Source organism: Paroedura picta, chromosome 1, assembly GCF_049243985.1.
Source record: "Paroedura picta isolate Pp20150507F chromosome 1, Ppicta_v3.0, whole genome shotgun sequence".
Classification (NCBI taxonomy): Eukaryota; Metazoa; Chordata; class Lepidosauria; order Squamata; family Gekkonidae; genus Paroedura; species Paroedura picta.
Window position 1 is genome coordinate 15,989,927 of NC_135369.1, and position 18,158 is coordinate 16,008,084.

Consider the following 18,158-nt stretch of genomic DNA (forward strand, 5'->3'; position numbering starts at 1 on the left):
TCTCTGTACCGACTTAATGGGAAAGGCAGATGGATCAAAAAGCACGCCAAAGAGACAAATGGAGCAAGAGGGGGAAGGAAGGAAGAAGGAAAGAGGCAGCAGCGATCCGAAGGCCGATAACAAGCCAGGCCGAGTTAAATAGATGGGCCAATACTCCCTCCCTCTCGGAGCAAAATCCAACCACTCCTTTGAAAGGTTTGCTGCTACTAAATGCCCAGGCCAAGAAGGGTGTTTGGCAGGAGATATGATTCATGAATACATTCAGTGGCTGTACAAACAGCCCCCTCCTTTTCCCTGGGAGGGGGTGACTTGCAAAAACGGTGGGTTGCCAACCTCCAGGCAATGCTATAAATTCAAGCATTGGAGACAGTAAGAAATGCGAACGTAAATTCTTAATCCAGGTTTTTTTTTGGTTTTGTTTTTTACAGATGTCCTTTCCGTGGCTTTCCCAACGTTCACGCCAAACGTCGTTTCAAATCAAGTTCTTCAGTAACGCCGGAGGTCGTTCGACTCTCATTCTTTGGGTATTTTCAAGAAGAATATTGTAAGCTGTGAATAGAACACACTGATAACCATCCGATCTGAGAGCCATCTTCAAGTATTTAAAAGGGTGCCATATAGAAGATGGAGCAGAGTTGTGGAACAGGCTTCCTCGGGAGGTGGTGGGTTCTCCATCTTTGGAGATTTTTAAACAGAGGCTGGATAGCCATCTGACAGAGAGGCTGATTCTGTGAAGGCTCAAAGGGGTGGCAGGTGACAGTGGATGAGCGATTGGGATGTGAGTGTCCTGCATAGTGCAGGGGGTTGGACTAGATGACCCAGAAGGTCCCTTCCCACTCTACTATTCTATGATTCTATGAAAACTGAAGCATTTGATCGGAAATATTATTTATATTATTATAAATATTATTTATAAACATTATTTAGAGTAACCTTGGGAAAGGTTTCCTATATTTAAAGGATCTTTGTAAAATAATTTTTTTTATGATTTAAGAATTTACTTTTGGACTTCTTACTGCCTCTAATGGTTGCATTTATAGCACGGCCCCTGCTGGGCCCTACATTGTTCATCTCCAGGTCGTGGCAGGAGATCCAGTTGACTACAGATCTCCAGGCAACTGAGAAGAGTTCCCCTGGAGGAAATGGCCCCTCCCTTCCTCTAACCCCGCCCTCTTCAGACCACCCCCAAAATTTCCATAAAGTTCCCAACACAGTTTTCTATCTTACGAAAATAGACCCCTAAACATTCCCAGTGAGTAATTTTCCCAGCCCTGAGGTCCCTCCCATGAGTCACTCTCACCCAGCCAGATGTGATTGGCTACTACATGTGTGACATCATCATGCTCACGAGCGGGGCTGCCAACCTACAGGTGCCACCTGGAGATTTCCCAGTATCACAACAGATCCCCCAGATTACAGAGACCAGTTCTCTCGGAGAAAGTGGCTGCTTCATTGCCAACCTCCAGGTGACTCCTGGAGATTCCCTGTGATTACACTTTATCTCCAGACAAACCGAGGTTAGTTCTCCTGGAGAATATGGCTGCTCTGGAGGATGGACACTGTGATATTTTACCCTGATAAGCTAAACACCACACTCCCCAGGCTCCACCCCTCAAATCTACAGGAACTTTACAAACCAGAGCTGACAACCCTACTTGCATGGCATTATCTCCTGTGGGGGTCCCTCCCGCCCTTCCCCAAACTTGCAAATTGCCAGGAATTACCAAACCTTGAGTTGGCAATGAGCCCCAAGGGGCTGAGATTTTCTTTCCCAGAAAGTAGGTGACAGAGCGGGTTTAACAGATGAACGCGCTGGGCAGCATAGGGGCCCCATGCAAATTCGGTACATATTGATGGTTTGTCATAGGCTTGTGTTCAACACTTGATTAAGAATACCTAATTCTTAGTGATTTCCTACTGTGCTATCACTGCCTTAGGATTTGCCAATGGAGTACCATTTATATCAGGGGTGGCCAAAATGCGGCTCTCCAGCTGTCCATGGACTTCAACTCCCACGAGCCCCTGCCAAGTGGCAGGGGCTCGTGGGAGTTGTAGTCCATGGACAGCTGGAGAGCCAGTTTGGCCACCCCTGGTTTATACATTGAAATTTTTGTTTGTCAAGCTCAAGGCTCATATGATATTGTCCAAATGTTTGTGTTGATTAATCTTTGCTGTCCAGCATGGGTTTTTTTAAAAGTGTTTAAACACTGACTTTGTTGGAGGGACCGATAAATACAAGATAATTTAGGCTTTTGTTCCGGTGATTGGAGAGATAGGAAATCAGTGTGCTGCTTCACTCAGGGACCCTAAGGGGGCTCTGGAAGATGGTCCCCCCCCCCAAAAAATGGAATCTATAGTGAATCAGTCCCCCCCCCCCGTCCGAAATGGAACTGAATCTATAGTGAATCAGCAAGCAAACTGAATGGCTAACCAGGGAAGGGGTTGGGGGAAATCTCCCCAACGTCAAAAGTTCCCCTTTTCGCCCTCAGTCATAAGACAGGGAAATATGAGATGTAGCTGCCTTCAGCAGTCAGAAAACAGAATGTCATTTTCAGCCCCCTTGGAAGAAGAGCAGTTCCTCAGTGGAACAGGCTTCCTCGGGAGGTGGTGGGTTCTCCTTCTCTGGAAGTTTTTAAGCAGACACGAGATAGCCACTGCACAGAAATGCTGATTCTATGAACTTAGGCAGAAGGTGAGTGGGTGGGCAGGAACGGATGTGCCAGTGTTGGTCTCTTGTGGCCCTTTTGGTGCAGCCAGTTTGGTGTAGTGGTTAGGAGTGCGGACTTCTAATCTGGCATGCCAGGTTCGATTCTGCACTCCTCCACATGCAACCAGCTGGGTGACCTTGGGCTCGCCACGGCACTGATAAAACTGTTCTGACCGAGCAGTGATATCAGGGCTCTCTCAGCCTCACCTACCCCACAGGGTGTCTGTTGTGGGGAGAGGAATGGGAAGGCGACTGTAAGCCGCTTTGAGCCTCCTTCGGGTAGGGAAAAGCGGCATATAAGAACCAACTCTTCTTCTTCTTCTTCTTCTTCTTCTTTCTTGCATACCCAGGGAATGGCTGATCGCCACTGTGGGATGGTAGGTGAATTCCCTCCATGCCAGGCTGGATTCTGGAGGTTTTTGGTGGTGGTGGTGGTGGTGGTGGAGGGATCACTTGGGCATGGAATTGGGGTCACTGTGGGTGGGCAGGTAGTTGTCCGTTCCAGCGTTGCGCAGGGGGTTGGACTAGATGACCCTGGAGGTCCCCATCCAACTCTGTGATTCTAAAAAGTGGGCTGAAGCGGAGACTCCCCCGGCCTGCACCCAGCCTGGATTTCCCCATCCCACCCAATTGCCCTTGACCTCCGGGTCTGTCCTAGAAGAAGCCCCACTTCTCCGCCAAGCCTCGTCTGTTTGGCTCCTTTTCCCGGAATCAATGGCAAAACTGCGCCAGTGACCTCGCTTTCTGTCCGCGGAAGGGACGAGAGCCCTTCAGAACAGCTTCAGCTGTTGAAAGAGAGAAAAGCTTTTGGAGACGTGCCAAGAACTTCTGGAACATTCCACAGGACGAAAGTACTGTGTGTGCGGCGGGGGGGGGGGGGAGAATACACGCAGGGAGGTGTCTGCTCCGATTGCCTGCAAAGCAGTGAGCTGCCACCGTTTGGAGGGGAGCATGCAGGGGAGACCCAGCCCCATGGCAGGAGGTGTGTGTGTGGGGGGGGGGGGCCGGGATGCCACCGCAAAGGGTCATCGAGCGGGCTAGAGGCCCGGCCACGTCTGCCAAGAGGTTCTTCCGCCCCAGCAGATGCTGAAAGACAGCCAAAGCCGAGCACGGCAATGCGCTGTTCATTTCAAGGAGTTTGCACAAGAGAGCTGCTCCCCGGCTTCTGCGGTGCGCTTCATGTTAACGGATGTTTTGGGTCGGAAGAGGGGAGAACAAGCACCGATTGCCTCGGAGGATCCAGGTTGTGTTTCACGACTCCGTCCCCCCCCCCCAGCTCCTCTGAATGAGCCCCTTGTGGTGCAGAGGGGTAAGGCAGCAGACATGCAGTCTGAAGCTGTCTGCCCATGAGGCTGGGAGTTTGATCCCAGCAGCCGGCTCAGGGTTGACTCAGCCTTCCATCCTTCCGAGGTCGGTAAAATGAGGACCCAGCTTGCTGGGGGGTAAACGGTAATGACTGGGGAAGGCACTGGCAAACCACCCCGTATTGAGTCTGCCATGAAAACGCTGGAGGGCGTCACCCCAAGGGTCAGACATGACTCGGTGCTTGCACAGGGGATATCTTTACCTTTAGTCAACCTGCGGTCCTCCAGATGTCCATGGACTACAATTCCCATGAGCCCTGGCAGGGCCTCATGGGAATTGTAGTCCATGGACATCTGGAGGACCACAGGTTGACTACCCCTTTTTTAGAGGACTGCATTGGCTCTTGTGGCCCTTTCTTGCATGCCCAGGGGAAATGCCGATCACCATTTTGGGGTCAGGAGGCAAATTTCCTCCAGGCCAGACTGACCAGGGATTCTGGGATTGTTTTTTTTTTGGGGGGTCATCATCTGGGCATGGAATTGGGGTCCCTGTGGATGGGCAGGGAGTTGTGCGTTTCCTTCATTCTGCAGGGGGTTAGACTAGATGACTCTGGAGGTCCCACCCAACTCTATGGTTCTATGGTTCTACCATTGCCCTGGCTTTGTCTGCATTGCAGTTGCGGTGGTCACAGTGCCAGACTAGGATCCGGGGGACCCAGGTTCAAATACCCACACTGTTATGCAAGTGTTGCTGTTGTTGTTGTTAGCTTAGATTTCTATACTGCCGCTCTCCCTTAGGGCTCGAGGTGGTTTGCCCCGTATTAAAAATACAAACATAGATATTTTATTCATGACATTTGCATCCTAGAAATTAAACACTAGAACCCTATTATCGACCAGGCAACTAATTTTAACTGTTTAACTACCTATTCTGGCCCCCCCCCCCGAAATTGTTTCCTTTCCCCACCTGTTGAATCTGTAGGGACTTAGGTGGCACGGACAAGAAGGGACAGGGGAAAGAACCATGAGGATCGGAGGGAGGTCTTTCGGGGGGTCACCCTGGCCTCAGCCGTAAGCCTGGTGGGAGATGCCGCCTTGCAGGCCCTCTGGAACTGTAAGAGCTTCGCCCAAGTCCTAAGTCTCAGGCGGCAGCTCATTCCACCAAGTTGGAGCCAGGACCGAAAAGGCCCTGCCACTGCTTGAGGCCAGGCCGATGCCGCTGGGTGACCTTGAGCCCACCACACCCGCTCAGCCTGACCTGGCCAACCCCACAGGGCTGTTGTAAGTGAAAGGGAGGAGAATCACGTCAGCCACTTTGCTTCCCTGCTGGAAGGAAAGAGGGGTGAGAACCTAAGTAATTCCATTTTTAAGACTTCTGAAGGCACAGAGGTCCAGAGGGCTTGGGAAAACAATCTTAGGTGATGGGCTGTATGGCAGAAGGCAGTGCCCTAACCCTTCAAGCCCTGAATGGCTTAGGGATGCCAACCTCCAAGTGAGACCTGGGGAGGCCCCAGAAATACAAGTGATCTCCAGACTACAGTGATCAGTTCCCCCTGAAGAAGAAGAATGCTTTGGAGGGGGGACTCCATGGCCATGGACCCCACTGTGGTCCCTGTCCTCGCCAGTAGGGGGCTTCACCCCCAAATGTCCAAAGGTAAAATGGCTTTCATGGTACCCAAAAGCAGGGGTAGTCGACCTGTGGTCCTCCAGATGTCCATGGACTACAATCCCCATGAGCCCCTGCCAGCAGACGCTGGCAGGGGCTCCTGGGAATTGTAGTCCATGGACATCTGGAGGACCACAGGTCGACTACCCCTGCCCAAAAGGACTGCCTCTTCCCATATTGTTCTCTCTCTCACACACACACATACACACAGGCAAAATCTTCCTCACAAACCCAGTTGCCTCTGCCCTTTACAGAAAGCCCTTCCCCTTGCAGCTTGCCTGGGGCCTGGTATGTGCAGGGCCAAAATGTTTCTGTTCATACAGGGCTTTCTCGGTGGTGGCCCCTCCTTTACGCAGCTTGTCTGGCTTCTGATAGGCGCAGGGCCAAAATGTTTTTATTCACCAGGCTTTTAATTAAGGGGTAGATCTCCTAGCAGTTTTCATTGTGTCCTTTTTGCCAGGACAAGGCTAAAATCACAGAATCCTAGAGTTGGGAGGGGCCATACAGGCCATCTAGTCCAACCCCCTGCTCAACGCAGGATCAGCCCAAAAGCAAAATCCTCTTCATCTCCTCAGAGTTTTACATTTTGACGCTCCGGCTAGGTGCTCAATGCTGGGCTTTAACAAACAGCTTTTCATGTTTCATGTTTCTGCATTTTGTGAGCCACCTCTGGCGGGCTCCCTGGAGAGAAAGTGTAACTTCCCCCCTAAGTAATCAATACTACAAAAACAAACCGCTGCATTATCCTCTAGTCTTCAAGAGCTACTTGGGGATTTCGTCCATGGTGCGGTGCCTGCACAGTTCACAGCACGGAGGAGCTCTGCTCTGCGCACACCAGGTCCCAGGTTCAATCCCTGGCATCACCAGTTCAAAGGGACCCGGAGTAGGTGACATTAAAGACCCCCCCCCCGAGATCTTGGAGAGCTGCTGCCAGGCTGAGTCAACAATACTGACCTGGGAAGGCCAATGGTCTGATTCCACGTAAGGCAGCGTCATGCCTGTTCATGTGCACAGTTTTTCGTCCCTTTACCAATGTGAACCTGCCCACGAATACCACAATAGCAAAACAACACAGTTTTGAATCTGACTGCATACATAGTGGTGCCAAGATTCTTTGCTGTGTGCTTTTTTGCTGATATGCAGGAATGCCTAGCGGGAAAGCAGCAGGCTGGGTGGGGCAGAGATATTAGGACTGTGTGTGGTTTTACGAAGGTTTTACTGATGTTTTCTTGATGCTTATTTTTATGCTGAGGCTTTTTGTGGTGAGGGATAGTAGGAAGGAAGGAAGGAAGGAAGGAAGGAAGGAAGGAAGGAAGGAAGGAAGGAAGGAAGGAAGGAAGGAAGGAAGGAAGGAAGGAAGGAAGGAAGGAAGGAAGGAAGGAAGGAAGGAAGGTGTCCAGAATAGAGGAAGGAAGGAAGGAAGGAAGGTGTCCAGAATAGACGAAGGAAGGGAGGGAGGGAGGGAGGAAGGAAGGAAGGAAGGAAGGAAAAGAGAAAGGGAGGGAGAAAGAGAGAGGGAGGGAGGAAAAGAGGGAAAGAGAGATATAGCTGAAGGAAGGTACAATCCTGTACACCAGAAAGTAAAGTTTTGCTTTTACACTGTAGTATCTAAATGCACTCCCAGGCTGTCCAAATCTCATTAGATTTCAGAAGCTGGGGGGGGGGGATCATCCCTGGACAATATTTGGATGGGAGACGACCAAGGAAGTCCAGATTTGCTATGCAGAGATAGGCAACAGCAGACCACTGAATATCTCTTGTCCTTAAAACCCCCCTGGGGTTCCTGTAAGTCAGCTGTATCTTGACATCACTTTACAAGTGCGCACCCGCATGTACGCACCCCCTTAGTGCATGCCCACTCAGAACCCTAGGAGCATAGACTTGGAAGAGGCCATATAGGCCACCTAGTCCAACCCACCTGCTCAATGCAGGATCAGCCTCAAGCATCCATTAAAAGTAACTCAGAGGGAGGAAAACGTGCATTAGAAATTGAGAAACATACAAGTTAGGCATTCATTTGAGACATTATCCTAGGAAGACTGGAAGGAAGGAGGAATTGAACAGAGCCCAAAGGGGAATTCCAGAACTGATCACAGAAAGCTGCTGAATCCTAAGTAAGGCCCACGGGAATGTGGTGCAGGAGTAGACCTGGGTTCAAATCTCCTCGTAGGTCACTGGCTGGCCTTTGGCTAGTCACTGTGTCTCAGCCTAAGGTACCTGGATACAGGGGTGGGGAGGGAGGGGAGGACAGCGTACCCCACCCGGAGGCCTTGGGAGGAAGCTTGACTGAAAACAGTGTGACCAGATAACACAAATCCTCAATTGCAAGAAAAAATCCCGAATAAGTTATGCAAATTACTCTCACTTGCCAAGGCAAGAATAAATCATTGCAGGAAGAAAAGGCTTGCAATTATAAGGAGTGGACCAAAGCCTCATTTTTAAATTCTCTCTCCCCCACCCATGATTTTTATCATATATATTGCTCGTGTGCTTTCAAGCCCGACAATAAGGATTAGAACCTTATTCCTCACCCTTAAAAAAAAAAAAAAGCTGAGATGTACAGGATTTCAGGCTCTGTAGCCAGTACCAACTTGGGATCTTCTGGTTACAGATACTAGCTAGGCCTTGCCTGCTGCATACTAGTAATCTAGGAAGGGTTGTGGCTCAATGGTAGAATATTTGCTTTGCATGTAGAAGGTCCCATGTTCAGTCCTTGGTGACTCTGGTTTTAATGGGCCAATGGTCTTTTGATGTTCTGTAGATTTCTGTGTTGTTGTGGTTTTCTTTCTTTCTTTCTTTCTTTCTTTCTTTCTTTCTTTCTTTCTTTCTTTCTTTCTTTCTTTCTTTCTTTCTTAATGAGTGACGGTTAAGGTCTCGGTTTCCCTGACATACAATGGGTACAACGTTGCCCATCAGTCAGAAATTCAGCAAGGTCCACCTGACTGCAATTCCATGCCAGGGAAAACATCACCAGTTGAATTTCTGCCTTTCCCCCCCACTTACCTATCCTTCTTACAGTTTTCTTGGGAACATTCCAGGCCGGATTTCACGAGGCAGAAACAAAAGAGAAGCACGCTCCAAGGCCTTGCACAAAAGCCCGGACGAGCTTAAGGGCTGATTCCCCCCCCCCCCATTTCCAATCAAGGCCGCTGCCCACAAAACAAGGGATATTGATGCAGCCATTAAACTCCAATTTGGAAGTGTGATATGATTTGATCGAGGAAGGACATTAGGCAGGGGAAAGGAGGGGGGAGGAACTGCTGAAATCTACTCTGCGCAACTCTGGCCCAAACAGAAATGCAAGTTGACTCAGATGCAACGGCTGCTTGCAAATGTTTGCTTGGCTTTTTTTCTTCTGCAAAACCCACTGTGATGTCATGCAGGGTTGGCCCAGTTGTGGCTCTCCAGATGTCCATGGACTACAATAACCATGAGCCCCTGCTGGCAGCAGGGGCTCATGGTTATTGTAGTCCATGGACCATCTGGAGAACCACAGCTTGGCCACTCCTAGAGTATTGGTTAGGACTTTCCGACTAGTCTCTGGAAGTCCCAGGTACAAATCTCCACTCATGCTACAAAAGCTGGCTGGTTCACCTTGGACCCATCATGCTTTTCCAGCCTGGCCTGCCTTGCAGGGCTGTGGTGAGGAGAAAGGCAGGGAATCAATAAAGTTGGCATAAGTAGAAATGGTCCCTGAGATCCAGACCAATGCTTTAAAGTAATACCACTGGTGATCCTTTTTCCTAAATGCAGTTGCTTTAAATGTGTTTCTTCAACCAGACTTTTTAGGAGTAACTCTGAGGATTCTGGTGAAGGAGGAAGGGCAGTGCTAGCCTCACTACTTGATACTTTAAGGTTTAATGCTGCATGATGTTTTCTTGGGCCAGTCAGTCCCATACTTTCAGTCTGACCTACCCTACAGGGTTGTTGGGAGGATAAAATGCGGAAGAGGGGAGCAATGTAAGTCCCTTGAGGTCCCCACTGGGGAGAAAGGTGGGATATAAATGGACAAATCAACTTGATTAAAGGAACATTATGCCTACTAGATACCTTGCGTCTATATTTTGGGTTTGTACAGCGACTTCCGATAACCAACACACAACACACAAACACACATTTCTGGCTAAAGGCCTGTGGAACAGGCAACCTTCCGCTCTCCCAGCTGCACTGGCTCAAGATTTACGACCCAATCAGATTCATGGTTATCACCGTTAAAGGCCTCAGTGGTCTGGGACTTCCTCCTCTATGGCCTCCAAGGAAACGTCAGATCTAGTGAGCAAAATTTGCTCGAGATCCCCGGACCAAAGAGGTTAAGCTGGCCTCAAACAGGGCCTGGGCCTTCTCAGCCCTGCCCCTGGCCTGGTGGAATGCTCTGCCTTGGGCAGGGGTAGTCAAACTGCGGCCCTCCAGATGTCCATGGACTACAATTCCCATGAGCCCCTGCCAGCGCTGGCAGGGGCTCATGGGAATTGTAGTCCATGGACATCTGGAGGGCCGCAGTTTGACTACCCCTGACCTAAGGAGATCAGGGCCCTGCGAGACCCAGGACGATTCTGTGGGGTCTGCAACCCGGGACTGTTCCGCTAGGCCCACAGTAGAGGCCAGACATAATACTGAGATTCTGGCCTCCCTGTTCAAAACATGAACCGTCAGCCGAACTATTGCCAAATTGTTAAATTTACGTTTACGTCACCCTCTCATTGGAGGAAAGGCAGCGGCATTTGGAATGGATTTGCTTTCAATTGAAATGTAAATTAATTATTTTAATGCTGTGGTTATAAAATGATTACATTCTGTTGTTCCATTGGTTATTGTGCTTGTTGTTACTACCCTGAGCCCTCTGGGATGGGCAGGTTATTTATTTATTACTATTACTATTACTATTACTATTACTATTACTATTACTATTACTATTACTATTACTATTACTATTACTATTACTATTACTATTACTATTACTATGGCTGACCGGGCATAGTGATTCCAGTGGGTGAACCAGGTTCAAACTCCCTGCTCTGCCATGGCAGCTGGTTGGGTGCTGTTGAGTGTATCGCATCATCTCAGCCTAGCCTACCTCACAGGGAGGCTGTGATGATTCAATGGAAGAGCAGGAAAACTCTGCAAAAAAATCCGCTCAGGCAATCGGGATATCAGTGAAATAATACTCACGTTCTGAAGACAATGAACACAAACAAAGGGGGGGAGGAGAAAGGAGGGCCCAACCACAGTGCCTAATTCCGACCAAATTTTGCCAGGGAGGCAATCTTATAATCCCCGACCCATGGGATAGCCCCGGCTAGCCTGATCTCATTCGAAAGTTGGAAGTCGGTTCCAGTTAGTATTTGGATGGAAAACCGACAAGGAACCCAGAGCCAGGACACGGAGGCAGGCAGCGGAAAACCACCTCGGCACATCTCCCGCCATGAAAACGGTTCCGCAGGGCCTGCAAAAGGGAGCTCTTCCGCCAGGCATTTGCTTGAGGCCGACAGGAATCGGTAACGTCTGCAGGGTCCCTGAACCTCCCTCCCAAGGGCCCACACACCTGTGCCACGGACCTGTTTGAACTGTTATGAATTAGACTGTTACCTTCAGTTACGGTTGCTCCTGTTGTCGTTACATTGTTATAGAATCATAGAATCATAGAGTTGGAAGGGGCCATACAGGCCATCTAGTCCAACCGCCTGCTCAACGCAGGATCAGCCCAAAGCATCCTAAAGCATCCAAGAAAAGTGTGTCTCCAACCTTTGCTTGAAGACTGCCAGTGAGGGGGGAGCTCACCACCTCCTTAGGCAGCCTATTCCACTGCTGAACTAGAATCATAGAATCATAGAGTTGGAAGGGGCCATAAAGGCCATCTAGTCCAACCCCCTGTTACAGTCCATTTGTAAGTCAAATTATGCAAAAACAATGTTTGATGTGTTTTTTATGTTCCATGGGAACCGCCCTGAGCCTCAGGGGAGGGAGATATACAAATATAATAATAATAATAATAATAATAATAATAATAATAATAATAATAATAATAATAATAATAATAATAATAATAATAATAAATAAAATTTTAAAAAGTCGGTCAAGCTGTGACTCGACCACTGTCAATAAATAAAAGCTAACAGCCACTGCGCATGTGAGTCCCACCCTCCTCTTGCTCTGTGCATGTTCCTTGAACCCGCGGCCGGCCCAACCATGAAGCAAAACGAAGCTTCCGATCAGCAAGCCCCATTCCATATTCATCCCAGCACTCTCTGGCCTGACCTGGACGGCCCAGGCTAGCTTGATCCCGTAGATCTCGGCAGGGCAGACCCTGGCTAACATTTGGATGGGAGACCTTCAAGGAACACCAGGGTCATGATGCAGAGCCAAGCCATGGCCCACCACGTCTGAAATTCCCAGGGGACTGCTGTACGTCACCCCCCTGCCCCCACCCCCACCAGTGCTCTCCAGCCTGACATGTAGCCAACCTAAGCCATTTTTTTCACCCGTGCTTCTGGCGGACCACCCTGCAGAGATGACAGGCAGCGTTTAGCCAGACAGGTCCCAAAGGCACTTAGGGCCAGATGCCAAGGGAAGGGAAAGGAGGGGGGATTCTCTGTCCTGAACGGCTGTGCCTCAGGCTTGGGCACACCACTTCGGGGATGACAAATAGCCCAGGCTGGCCGAGTTTGCCACAGGAAAGTCCGGAGACGGGGTGCCGAAGGAGAGCCACTTCGGTGGTCCAGAGGCTACAAAATCCCCTCCCTCAAAAGAGAAGACCAACTGGGGGTGCCACTAACTGCCCCGAGATCCCTCTTGGCCTGAAAGGCATCAGCCTTCTGAGAGGAGGCAGACCTCTTCCCTAAAAAAACATAAACAACCGGAGGAGAGAAGAGAAGATTTGGCATCTGACAGCCTCGCCCGCCGCATCCCCTAAATCAGCCAATGGCTCTGAGAGCTGCCCTCCTCTGCATTCCGAATGCCGCCTGGCCAGATGTTCCTGCCTTTCACAACCCCCCACTCCCAGCCCAGCCCCATCTAGCAGGGAACCATTAAGAAGGTACTCAGCAAGGGACCCTCCCCTTCTGACCTACATAACTGCACACCCTCCGCTGGATGGGAGGCAGGCACCACAGTGGCCCGAGAAACATACGCCTTTGCCCCTCCCATCTCCCGCCACTGGCGGGAGGGGGGAAGCATCTGGCCAACAGCCCCTTCTTGGGAGATTTGCCTGCTCCCCGCCCACCCATATCTCTTCGAGAAGCTGCAGGTCCTGAAACCCCTGTCCAGGGGCACAGGACATCCTGCATCCCTTCACATCCAGCACAGAACGACCAAGCTCTCTGCTCCAACCCAGTGCAGGCATGTCATTGTGCAAGAAGGCGCATCCTTTGTCACTTGGTCCATTTGTCTCCTGGTGTTTGTTTTGCTTTTTTGAAAAAAATACACTTGCTATTTTGCACACACACACACACGCACATGCACAAGAGACCACTGAAAGATGCCGATCTGGGAAGACATCCCTGCCTTCACTCCGTTGTCGCGACCCAACAGCCGGTCCTGTCCAGAGCATCAACAGACAATGGAAACTGCTCCCCCCCCAAGAGCGGCTGGGAGGGGAGGCAATGACCCGCTCGCTCCAAAGCCCGCAAAAGTGAGCGGGTGTCCTGGCAGATCCCCGGCTGGAGCCACCCCACCTTCCCCACCTGCCCCCCAATGGTCCCCACCACATGAGAGAATCCAGCCTCCTTGGGGGCCACCGTGGCTAAGCCCCCCTTCCACCGGCAGAAACCAGCCGCGCTCACCCACCCAAACAAAGCCGGCGACTCTGGGCGCCAACAAAGAGGCAGCTCTGCCAGCTACCAATTCCCCCCGCCCTCCCCTGGCAAGGGGCGGCTGGAGCTCGTGCCTCCGCCCTCTGCCCCCTGCCTTGCCAGCCTGCCAAGTGAGGCTGGCGTCTGTTGCCGCAGCAGCAGCAACTCTGCCCAGCCTGCCCGCCCATTTCCACTTGCTGATGTCGCTGGCAAGGAGAGGGACCCTCCCCCCTCCCCTCTTCCTCTGGCGCCCACCCAGCCCCTCCCCCCTCCTCAGCGCCGCTCGCTCCCAAGGTGGGCGTGTTTGCATACATTAGACCTGGCAGCCTTCCTGCAGCTTGCCAACCCTCCGCCACCCCACCCCAGACATATAAACACAACAAGCCGGGCGCCTGGAGCACTCCCCCCACCGCCCCACCACCCCTAAGCCCTCGGCCTCCAGGATGTCCCAGGCATGCTCCCTGGGCAGGGACGCCCCTTGGCTTGGCCGGGGGCACCCTTCACGCAGCAGGGGAACCGCTGGATGGGCTTTTTAAAACACCCGGCCCGAGTGGCCATTGTGTGGCGAGAAATAGCTCTCAATGGACAGGACCATCCCACGTTCAGGCAGAAAGAAGCCCTTTTCCTCTCGCGAAGGCTCGTTCCGAAGCAAACAGCCTCTCCTCTCCGTCTCCGGAGACAGCCGTCCCTCTTAATGCGTTGCGTTCGCGAAACGCGCACCCTTATCGGCAACGTTTTCCTCGGGGAGCCCTTGACGGACAAACATCGCGACGCCGCGGACCACAACAGACGGCGTTCCTTGTGCCAACAAATCCGCGCACCCCCCCCCCCCAACCACCACCCAGCCGCCCCGATCCACCCCAAAGCGGTTCTCGGATCCTTTCTCTTTAACAGTTTCCATCTGGACCCTCCCTTGCCCCTCCCTCCCCCAACCATATTCTCTCCCCCCCCACCTCCCTCCCTCCAGCCAGCCAGCCAGCCACCCATCGGCGCATCCTCAGCCCAAGGAAAGAGATGTTCTCTCCGACTCACGGTCATGAGAAAGGTTGCCTCGGCTGGTGGCGATCCAGAAGCAGCCCAGGAGGACCAAGACGCTGGAGGCTGGAGACAGCGGCATCTTTGGGGAGGGGGGAGGGAAGGGGGGTCCTCGGTGGTTTGTAGGGAGGGGGGAGAAGAAGGATGGCAGGCAGGGGGAGGAGGGGGAATCTCCCTTCTTCTCGCTTTCTTGCAAACTTAGTCCGTCCCCCTCCCCACTGGGGGAGAAAGGGGGGGTGAAGCCAACGCGCTCTCGCTCGCCTCCTCTCTTGCTCGCTCGCTGTTCTCCCAGGGGCTCTCCCGACCCGCCAGCCGCAGTGGCACACGACAGAGGCGGAGAGAGCCCGGCCAGCAGCGCTGCCGTATTGACTCGAGGCAGAGCGCGAGAGAGAGATGCTGCAGTAGCTTGGATTAAATAGAGCACCCGGGAGAGACCATCGCGCTTCCGAGCGGAGGGGGGGAGCGCGAGGAGGGGAGGCGAAGCGAAAGCGAGCGAGGGAGAGGCGGAGGGCTGGAGCCTGGCGCCGCTCTCTCTCTCTCTCTCTCTCTCTCCCCCCCCCCGCTTCCCTCCCCTCTTCGCCTCTCCCTTCCCCGAGGCGAATCTCAGCGGCGTGAATTTCTCCTGGGCGATGCTCTGGTCGCAAGGCTCCCGTTCCGTTTTCGGAACGGCGCGCCGTTGTCAGGCCCAGTGCTCGTCGGAGGCGGCCGGCTGCGGCTCTCTCCTGGGCTCGGCGACCGGCGCTCGCCACCCCGTTCTGGGAGGAGGCTTTGGTGTCGTCCGGATGGCCCTGGGTCCCCCGAGGGAGTGGAAGGGCTGCGGCTGAGAGCGCGGCGGCGGCGGCGGCGGCGGCTATCTCGGACGGAACGGCTCGGAACGAGGCGGGCGGAGAGAGGAGCGCTGCCGTCCGGGCTGCCGCGCTCGAAGGGGCCGATTCTCGGAGGGGAAGGGGGCTGCCCCAGCGGGGACGGAAGCCCAAGGCCTTGGCCAGGCAGGCCTTGCTCCTCTCCGGGGATTTCCAGGCCGGAGGGGGACGCCGTTCCCTGCCACCCCTCGAAATCACAGCGCCCACCAGAGGAGGCCGATTGGAGACCAAGGGGGTTATTTGTCCCAAGGGTGCCAAATAGTCGAACAGGGGTCTGGGGTGGGGTGGGGTGGGGTGGGGTGGGGTGGGGTGGGTCAGCCTGCAGCAGATAGGCTCTCCTGGGTCCAGCCCTGGGCCAGATTTCTCATGTCACAATTGCACCCTAATTTTTCAGACACTGACCTTTGTATAGCGCTGGAGATGGTTGCATATTACTGAGATTCCTATCCTGGCTTTCTGATCAGAAAAGAGAACTCAGGTTATCCTCCTATAAGTTCTACAATGGTCTTGCAAAGTAGGAGTGTATCTCCTTCCCCCATGGCAGGCGAGGGGGCAAAGACAGAGAGAGCAACTTGTCCAAGGCCACTGAGCAAAGCTGTGGCAGAGGGTCCAACGGCAGCTTCTGGGCTCACGGCCCAACCCTAAACGGACTCAGACCCTTCAATGGGTTGTTTGTGATTTTTTTTGGTGAATGGAATTCCCTCCCCCATTTTATTCTCACTGCAACAACCCTTTGGATTAAGAAAGGGCAAAGAAGAAGATTTGGTTTTATACCCCACTTTATACTGCCCAAAGGAGTCTCAAGGCAGCTCGCAATTGCCTTCCTCTCCCCACAACAAACACCCTGTGAGTAGGTGGGGCTGAGAGAGCTCTGAGAGAACTTCTATGTAAAAACAGCTCTAACAAAACTGTGGCTAGCCCACAGCTGGCTGGCTGCAGAGGAGTGGGGAATCAAACCTTGCTCTCCAGATTAGAGGACACCGCTCCTCACCACTACACCAGTGAGCAGCTTGCCCAAGTTCTCTTGGGCAAGAGAGGATTCGAACCTGGCTCTCCAAAATCATAGTCCATCACTCTAACCACTACATGACTTTGGGCTTCAAAGGGTATAGCTCTGTTTCAGATAGCCTCTCAGCAACACTCTGGTGCCCTGGCAGTCCCATCATGCTGACCTTGAAGAAAATATTGCCACATTCACTGACGCTTAATCCCAGGTGTGTAGGCACAAAACCAATTTATCTCAGAATTTACTCTGAAATGAACCAAGAGAGAGGCATGCTAAATTGGGGAGGGACAGACATTTTGACAGACATTGTGAAGAGCTAGGGAGCTCAGCTCAGCTAATTTGAGCTCTGTTGCTGGAGAAAGGGGCCTGCAGTAGCCAAAAGTGGGTTTTAACAACCCCATTTGGCCCATAGTTCTCCCCATATTTGGAGAAATGAGCAAGAGTCGAGGACCACCGTTAAGTCTAACAAAATTTGTGGCAGGGTACATGCTTTCTTCAGATACCCTAGTTCGAGATTGCTGATCTGGTTATGCTGCTCCATGCAATAGTAACCTCCTCTTGACTACTGTAGCGTGCTGTGTGTAGTGCTGCCCTTGAAGACTTCATGAAAAATGTACTTGGTCCAAAAAATGCAGTTGCCCATTAACAGGGGCAGGGGGCAGGAATCATGTTACACTTTTTTTACAAGAGGAGAAGTAATGAAGTCAATAAATAAATACGTTCCTTGCATTGTTGGCTTCCAAATCTTGCGCACAAACGTCCTGTTTACCTTTAAAGCCCTTCACAGCATGGAGCCCCCATACCTGAAGGACCACCTTTCCTTGTATCCATCCATTTATCCATTCATCTCCAGCCAGCTATCTGTCTGTCTATCCGTCCATCCATATATCTATCCATCCATCTATCCATCTACCCATCTGTCCATCCATTCATCCATCTGTCCATCTACCCGTCCGTCCGTCCGTCCATCCATCCATCCATCCATCCAAAGTATGAGACTCTGTAGCAGTCATGCTCTGCAACCTAACACTACCTTTTGGTTAGCCCATTCCCTGAGTACCTGTGGCTGGCTACCTGTGTGTTTTTTCCATGTCACCTCTCATGTTCTCTGACTGAATGGCCCAGGCTAGCCAGCTCTCTTTAGACCTTAGAAGCTAAGCAGAGTTGGCCCTGGTTAATATTTGAATGGAGGCCATCAAGGGACTCTATGCAACATGAGGAAACATTATAGAATAATACTTCCGAAGGAAATTAAATCAGAATTGTACTTTTGGAGGGCTTGTAAAATACAGACTTTTGATCCTCAAGAAGATTGCTTTCTGGGGACTTTGACATTTTAAACTCCTCCCCTTATAAGCCCATCGAAGTCAATGCACTTAGAAGAGTGTAAGCTTAATTGGCAATACACAGTTAATGTGTATAGAATTACCATGCCATTAAAGGTTTTTGAAATTTGTGCATAGAATTATGTTATTGTACTGTTCTCACTTCATTATCCACCTTGGGTCACAGGTTTTTTTTGGGGGGGGGGGGAGTGGGGCTCACATAAATAAAAGAGTTGTATGAAGAAACTGAGGAGATCAGCCAAATCCTGAAGATGAAACCCAAATACTTTGGCCACTTTATGAGAAGGAAGGACTCCCTGGAGAAGAGCCTAATGCTGGGAGCGATCGAGGGCAAAAGAAGAAGGGGACGACAGAGAATGAGGCGGCTGGATTGAGTCACTGAAGCAGTCAGTGCGAGCTTAAATGGACTCCAGGGAATGGTAGAGGACAGGAAGGCCTGGAGGA

The 18,158-nt window shown here is 51.6% G+C and overlaps 1 protein-coding gene across 3 annotated transcripts in view; it reads right to left on the minus strand.

Annotated features, from left to right (window-relative positions):
• The window catches only part of CADM3 (cell adhesion molecule 3), a 192,749-nt gene extending 177,847 nt beyond the window's left edge, over positions 1-14,902 (minus strand). For 2 of the 3 annotated variants that reach the window (XR_013228566.1, XM_077323491.1), the window contains exon 1: positions 14,497-14,902. Coding sequence is in view for 2 of the 3 variants with exons in the window: in XM_077323491.1 (XP_077179606.1) it covers positions 14,497-14,581 (85 nt within the window). In the remaining variant the exon portion in view is untranslated. The remainder of the gene's footprint in view (positions 1-14,496) is intronic. The other variant, XM_077323500.1, reaches the window with a different exon arrangement.
• Positions 14,903-18,158: the final 3,256 nt, after the last annotated feature.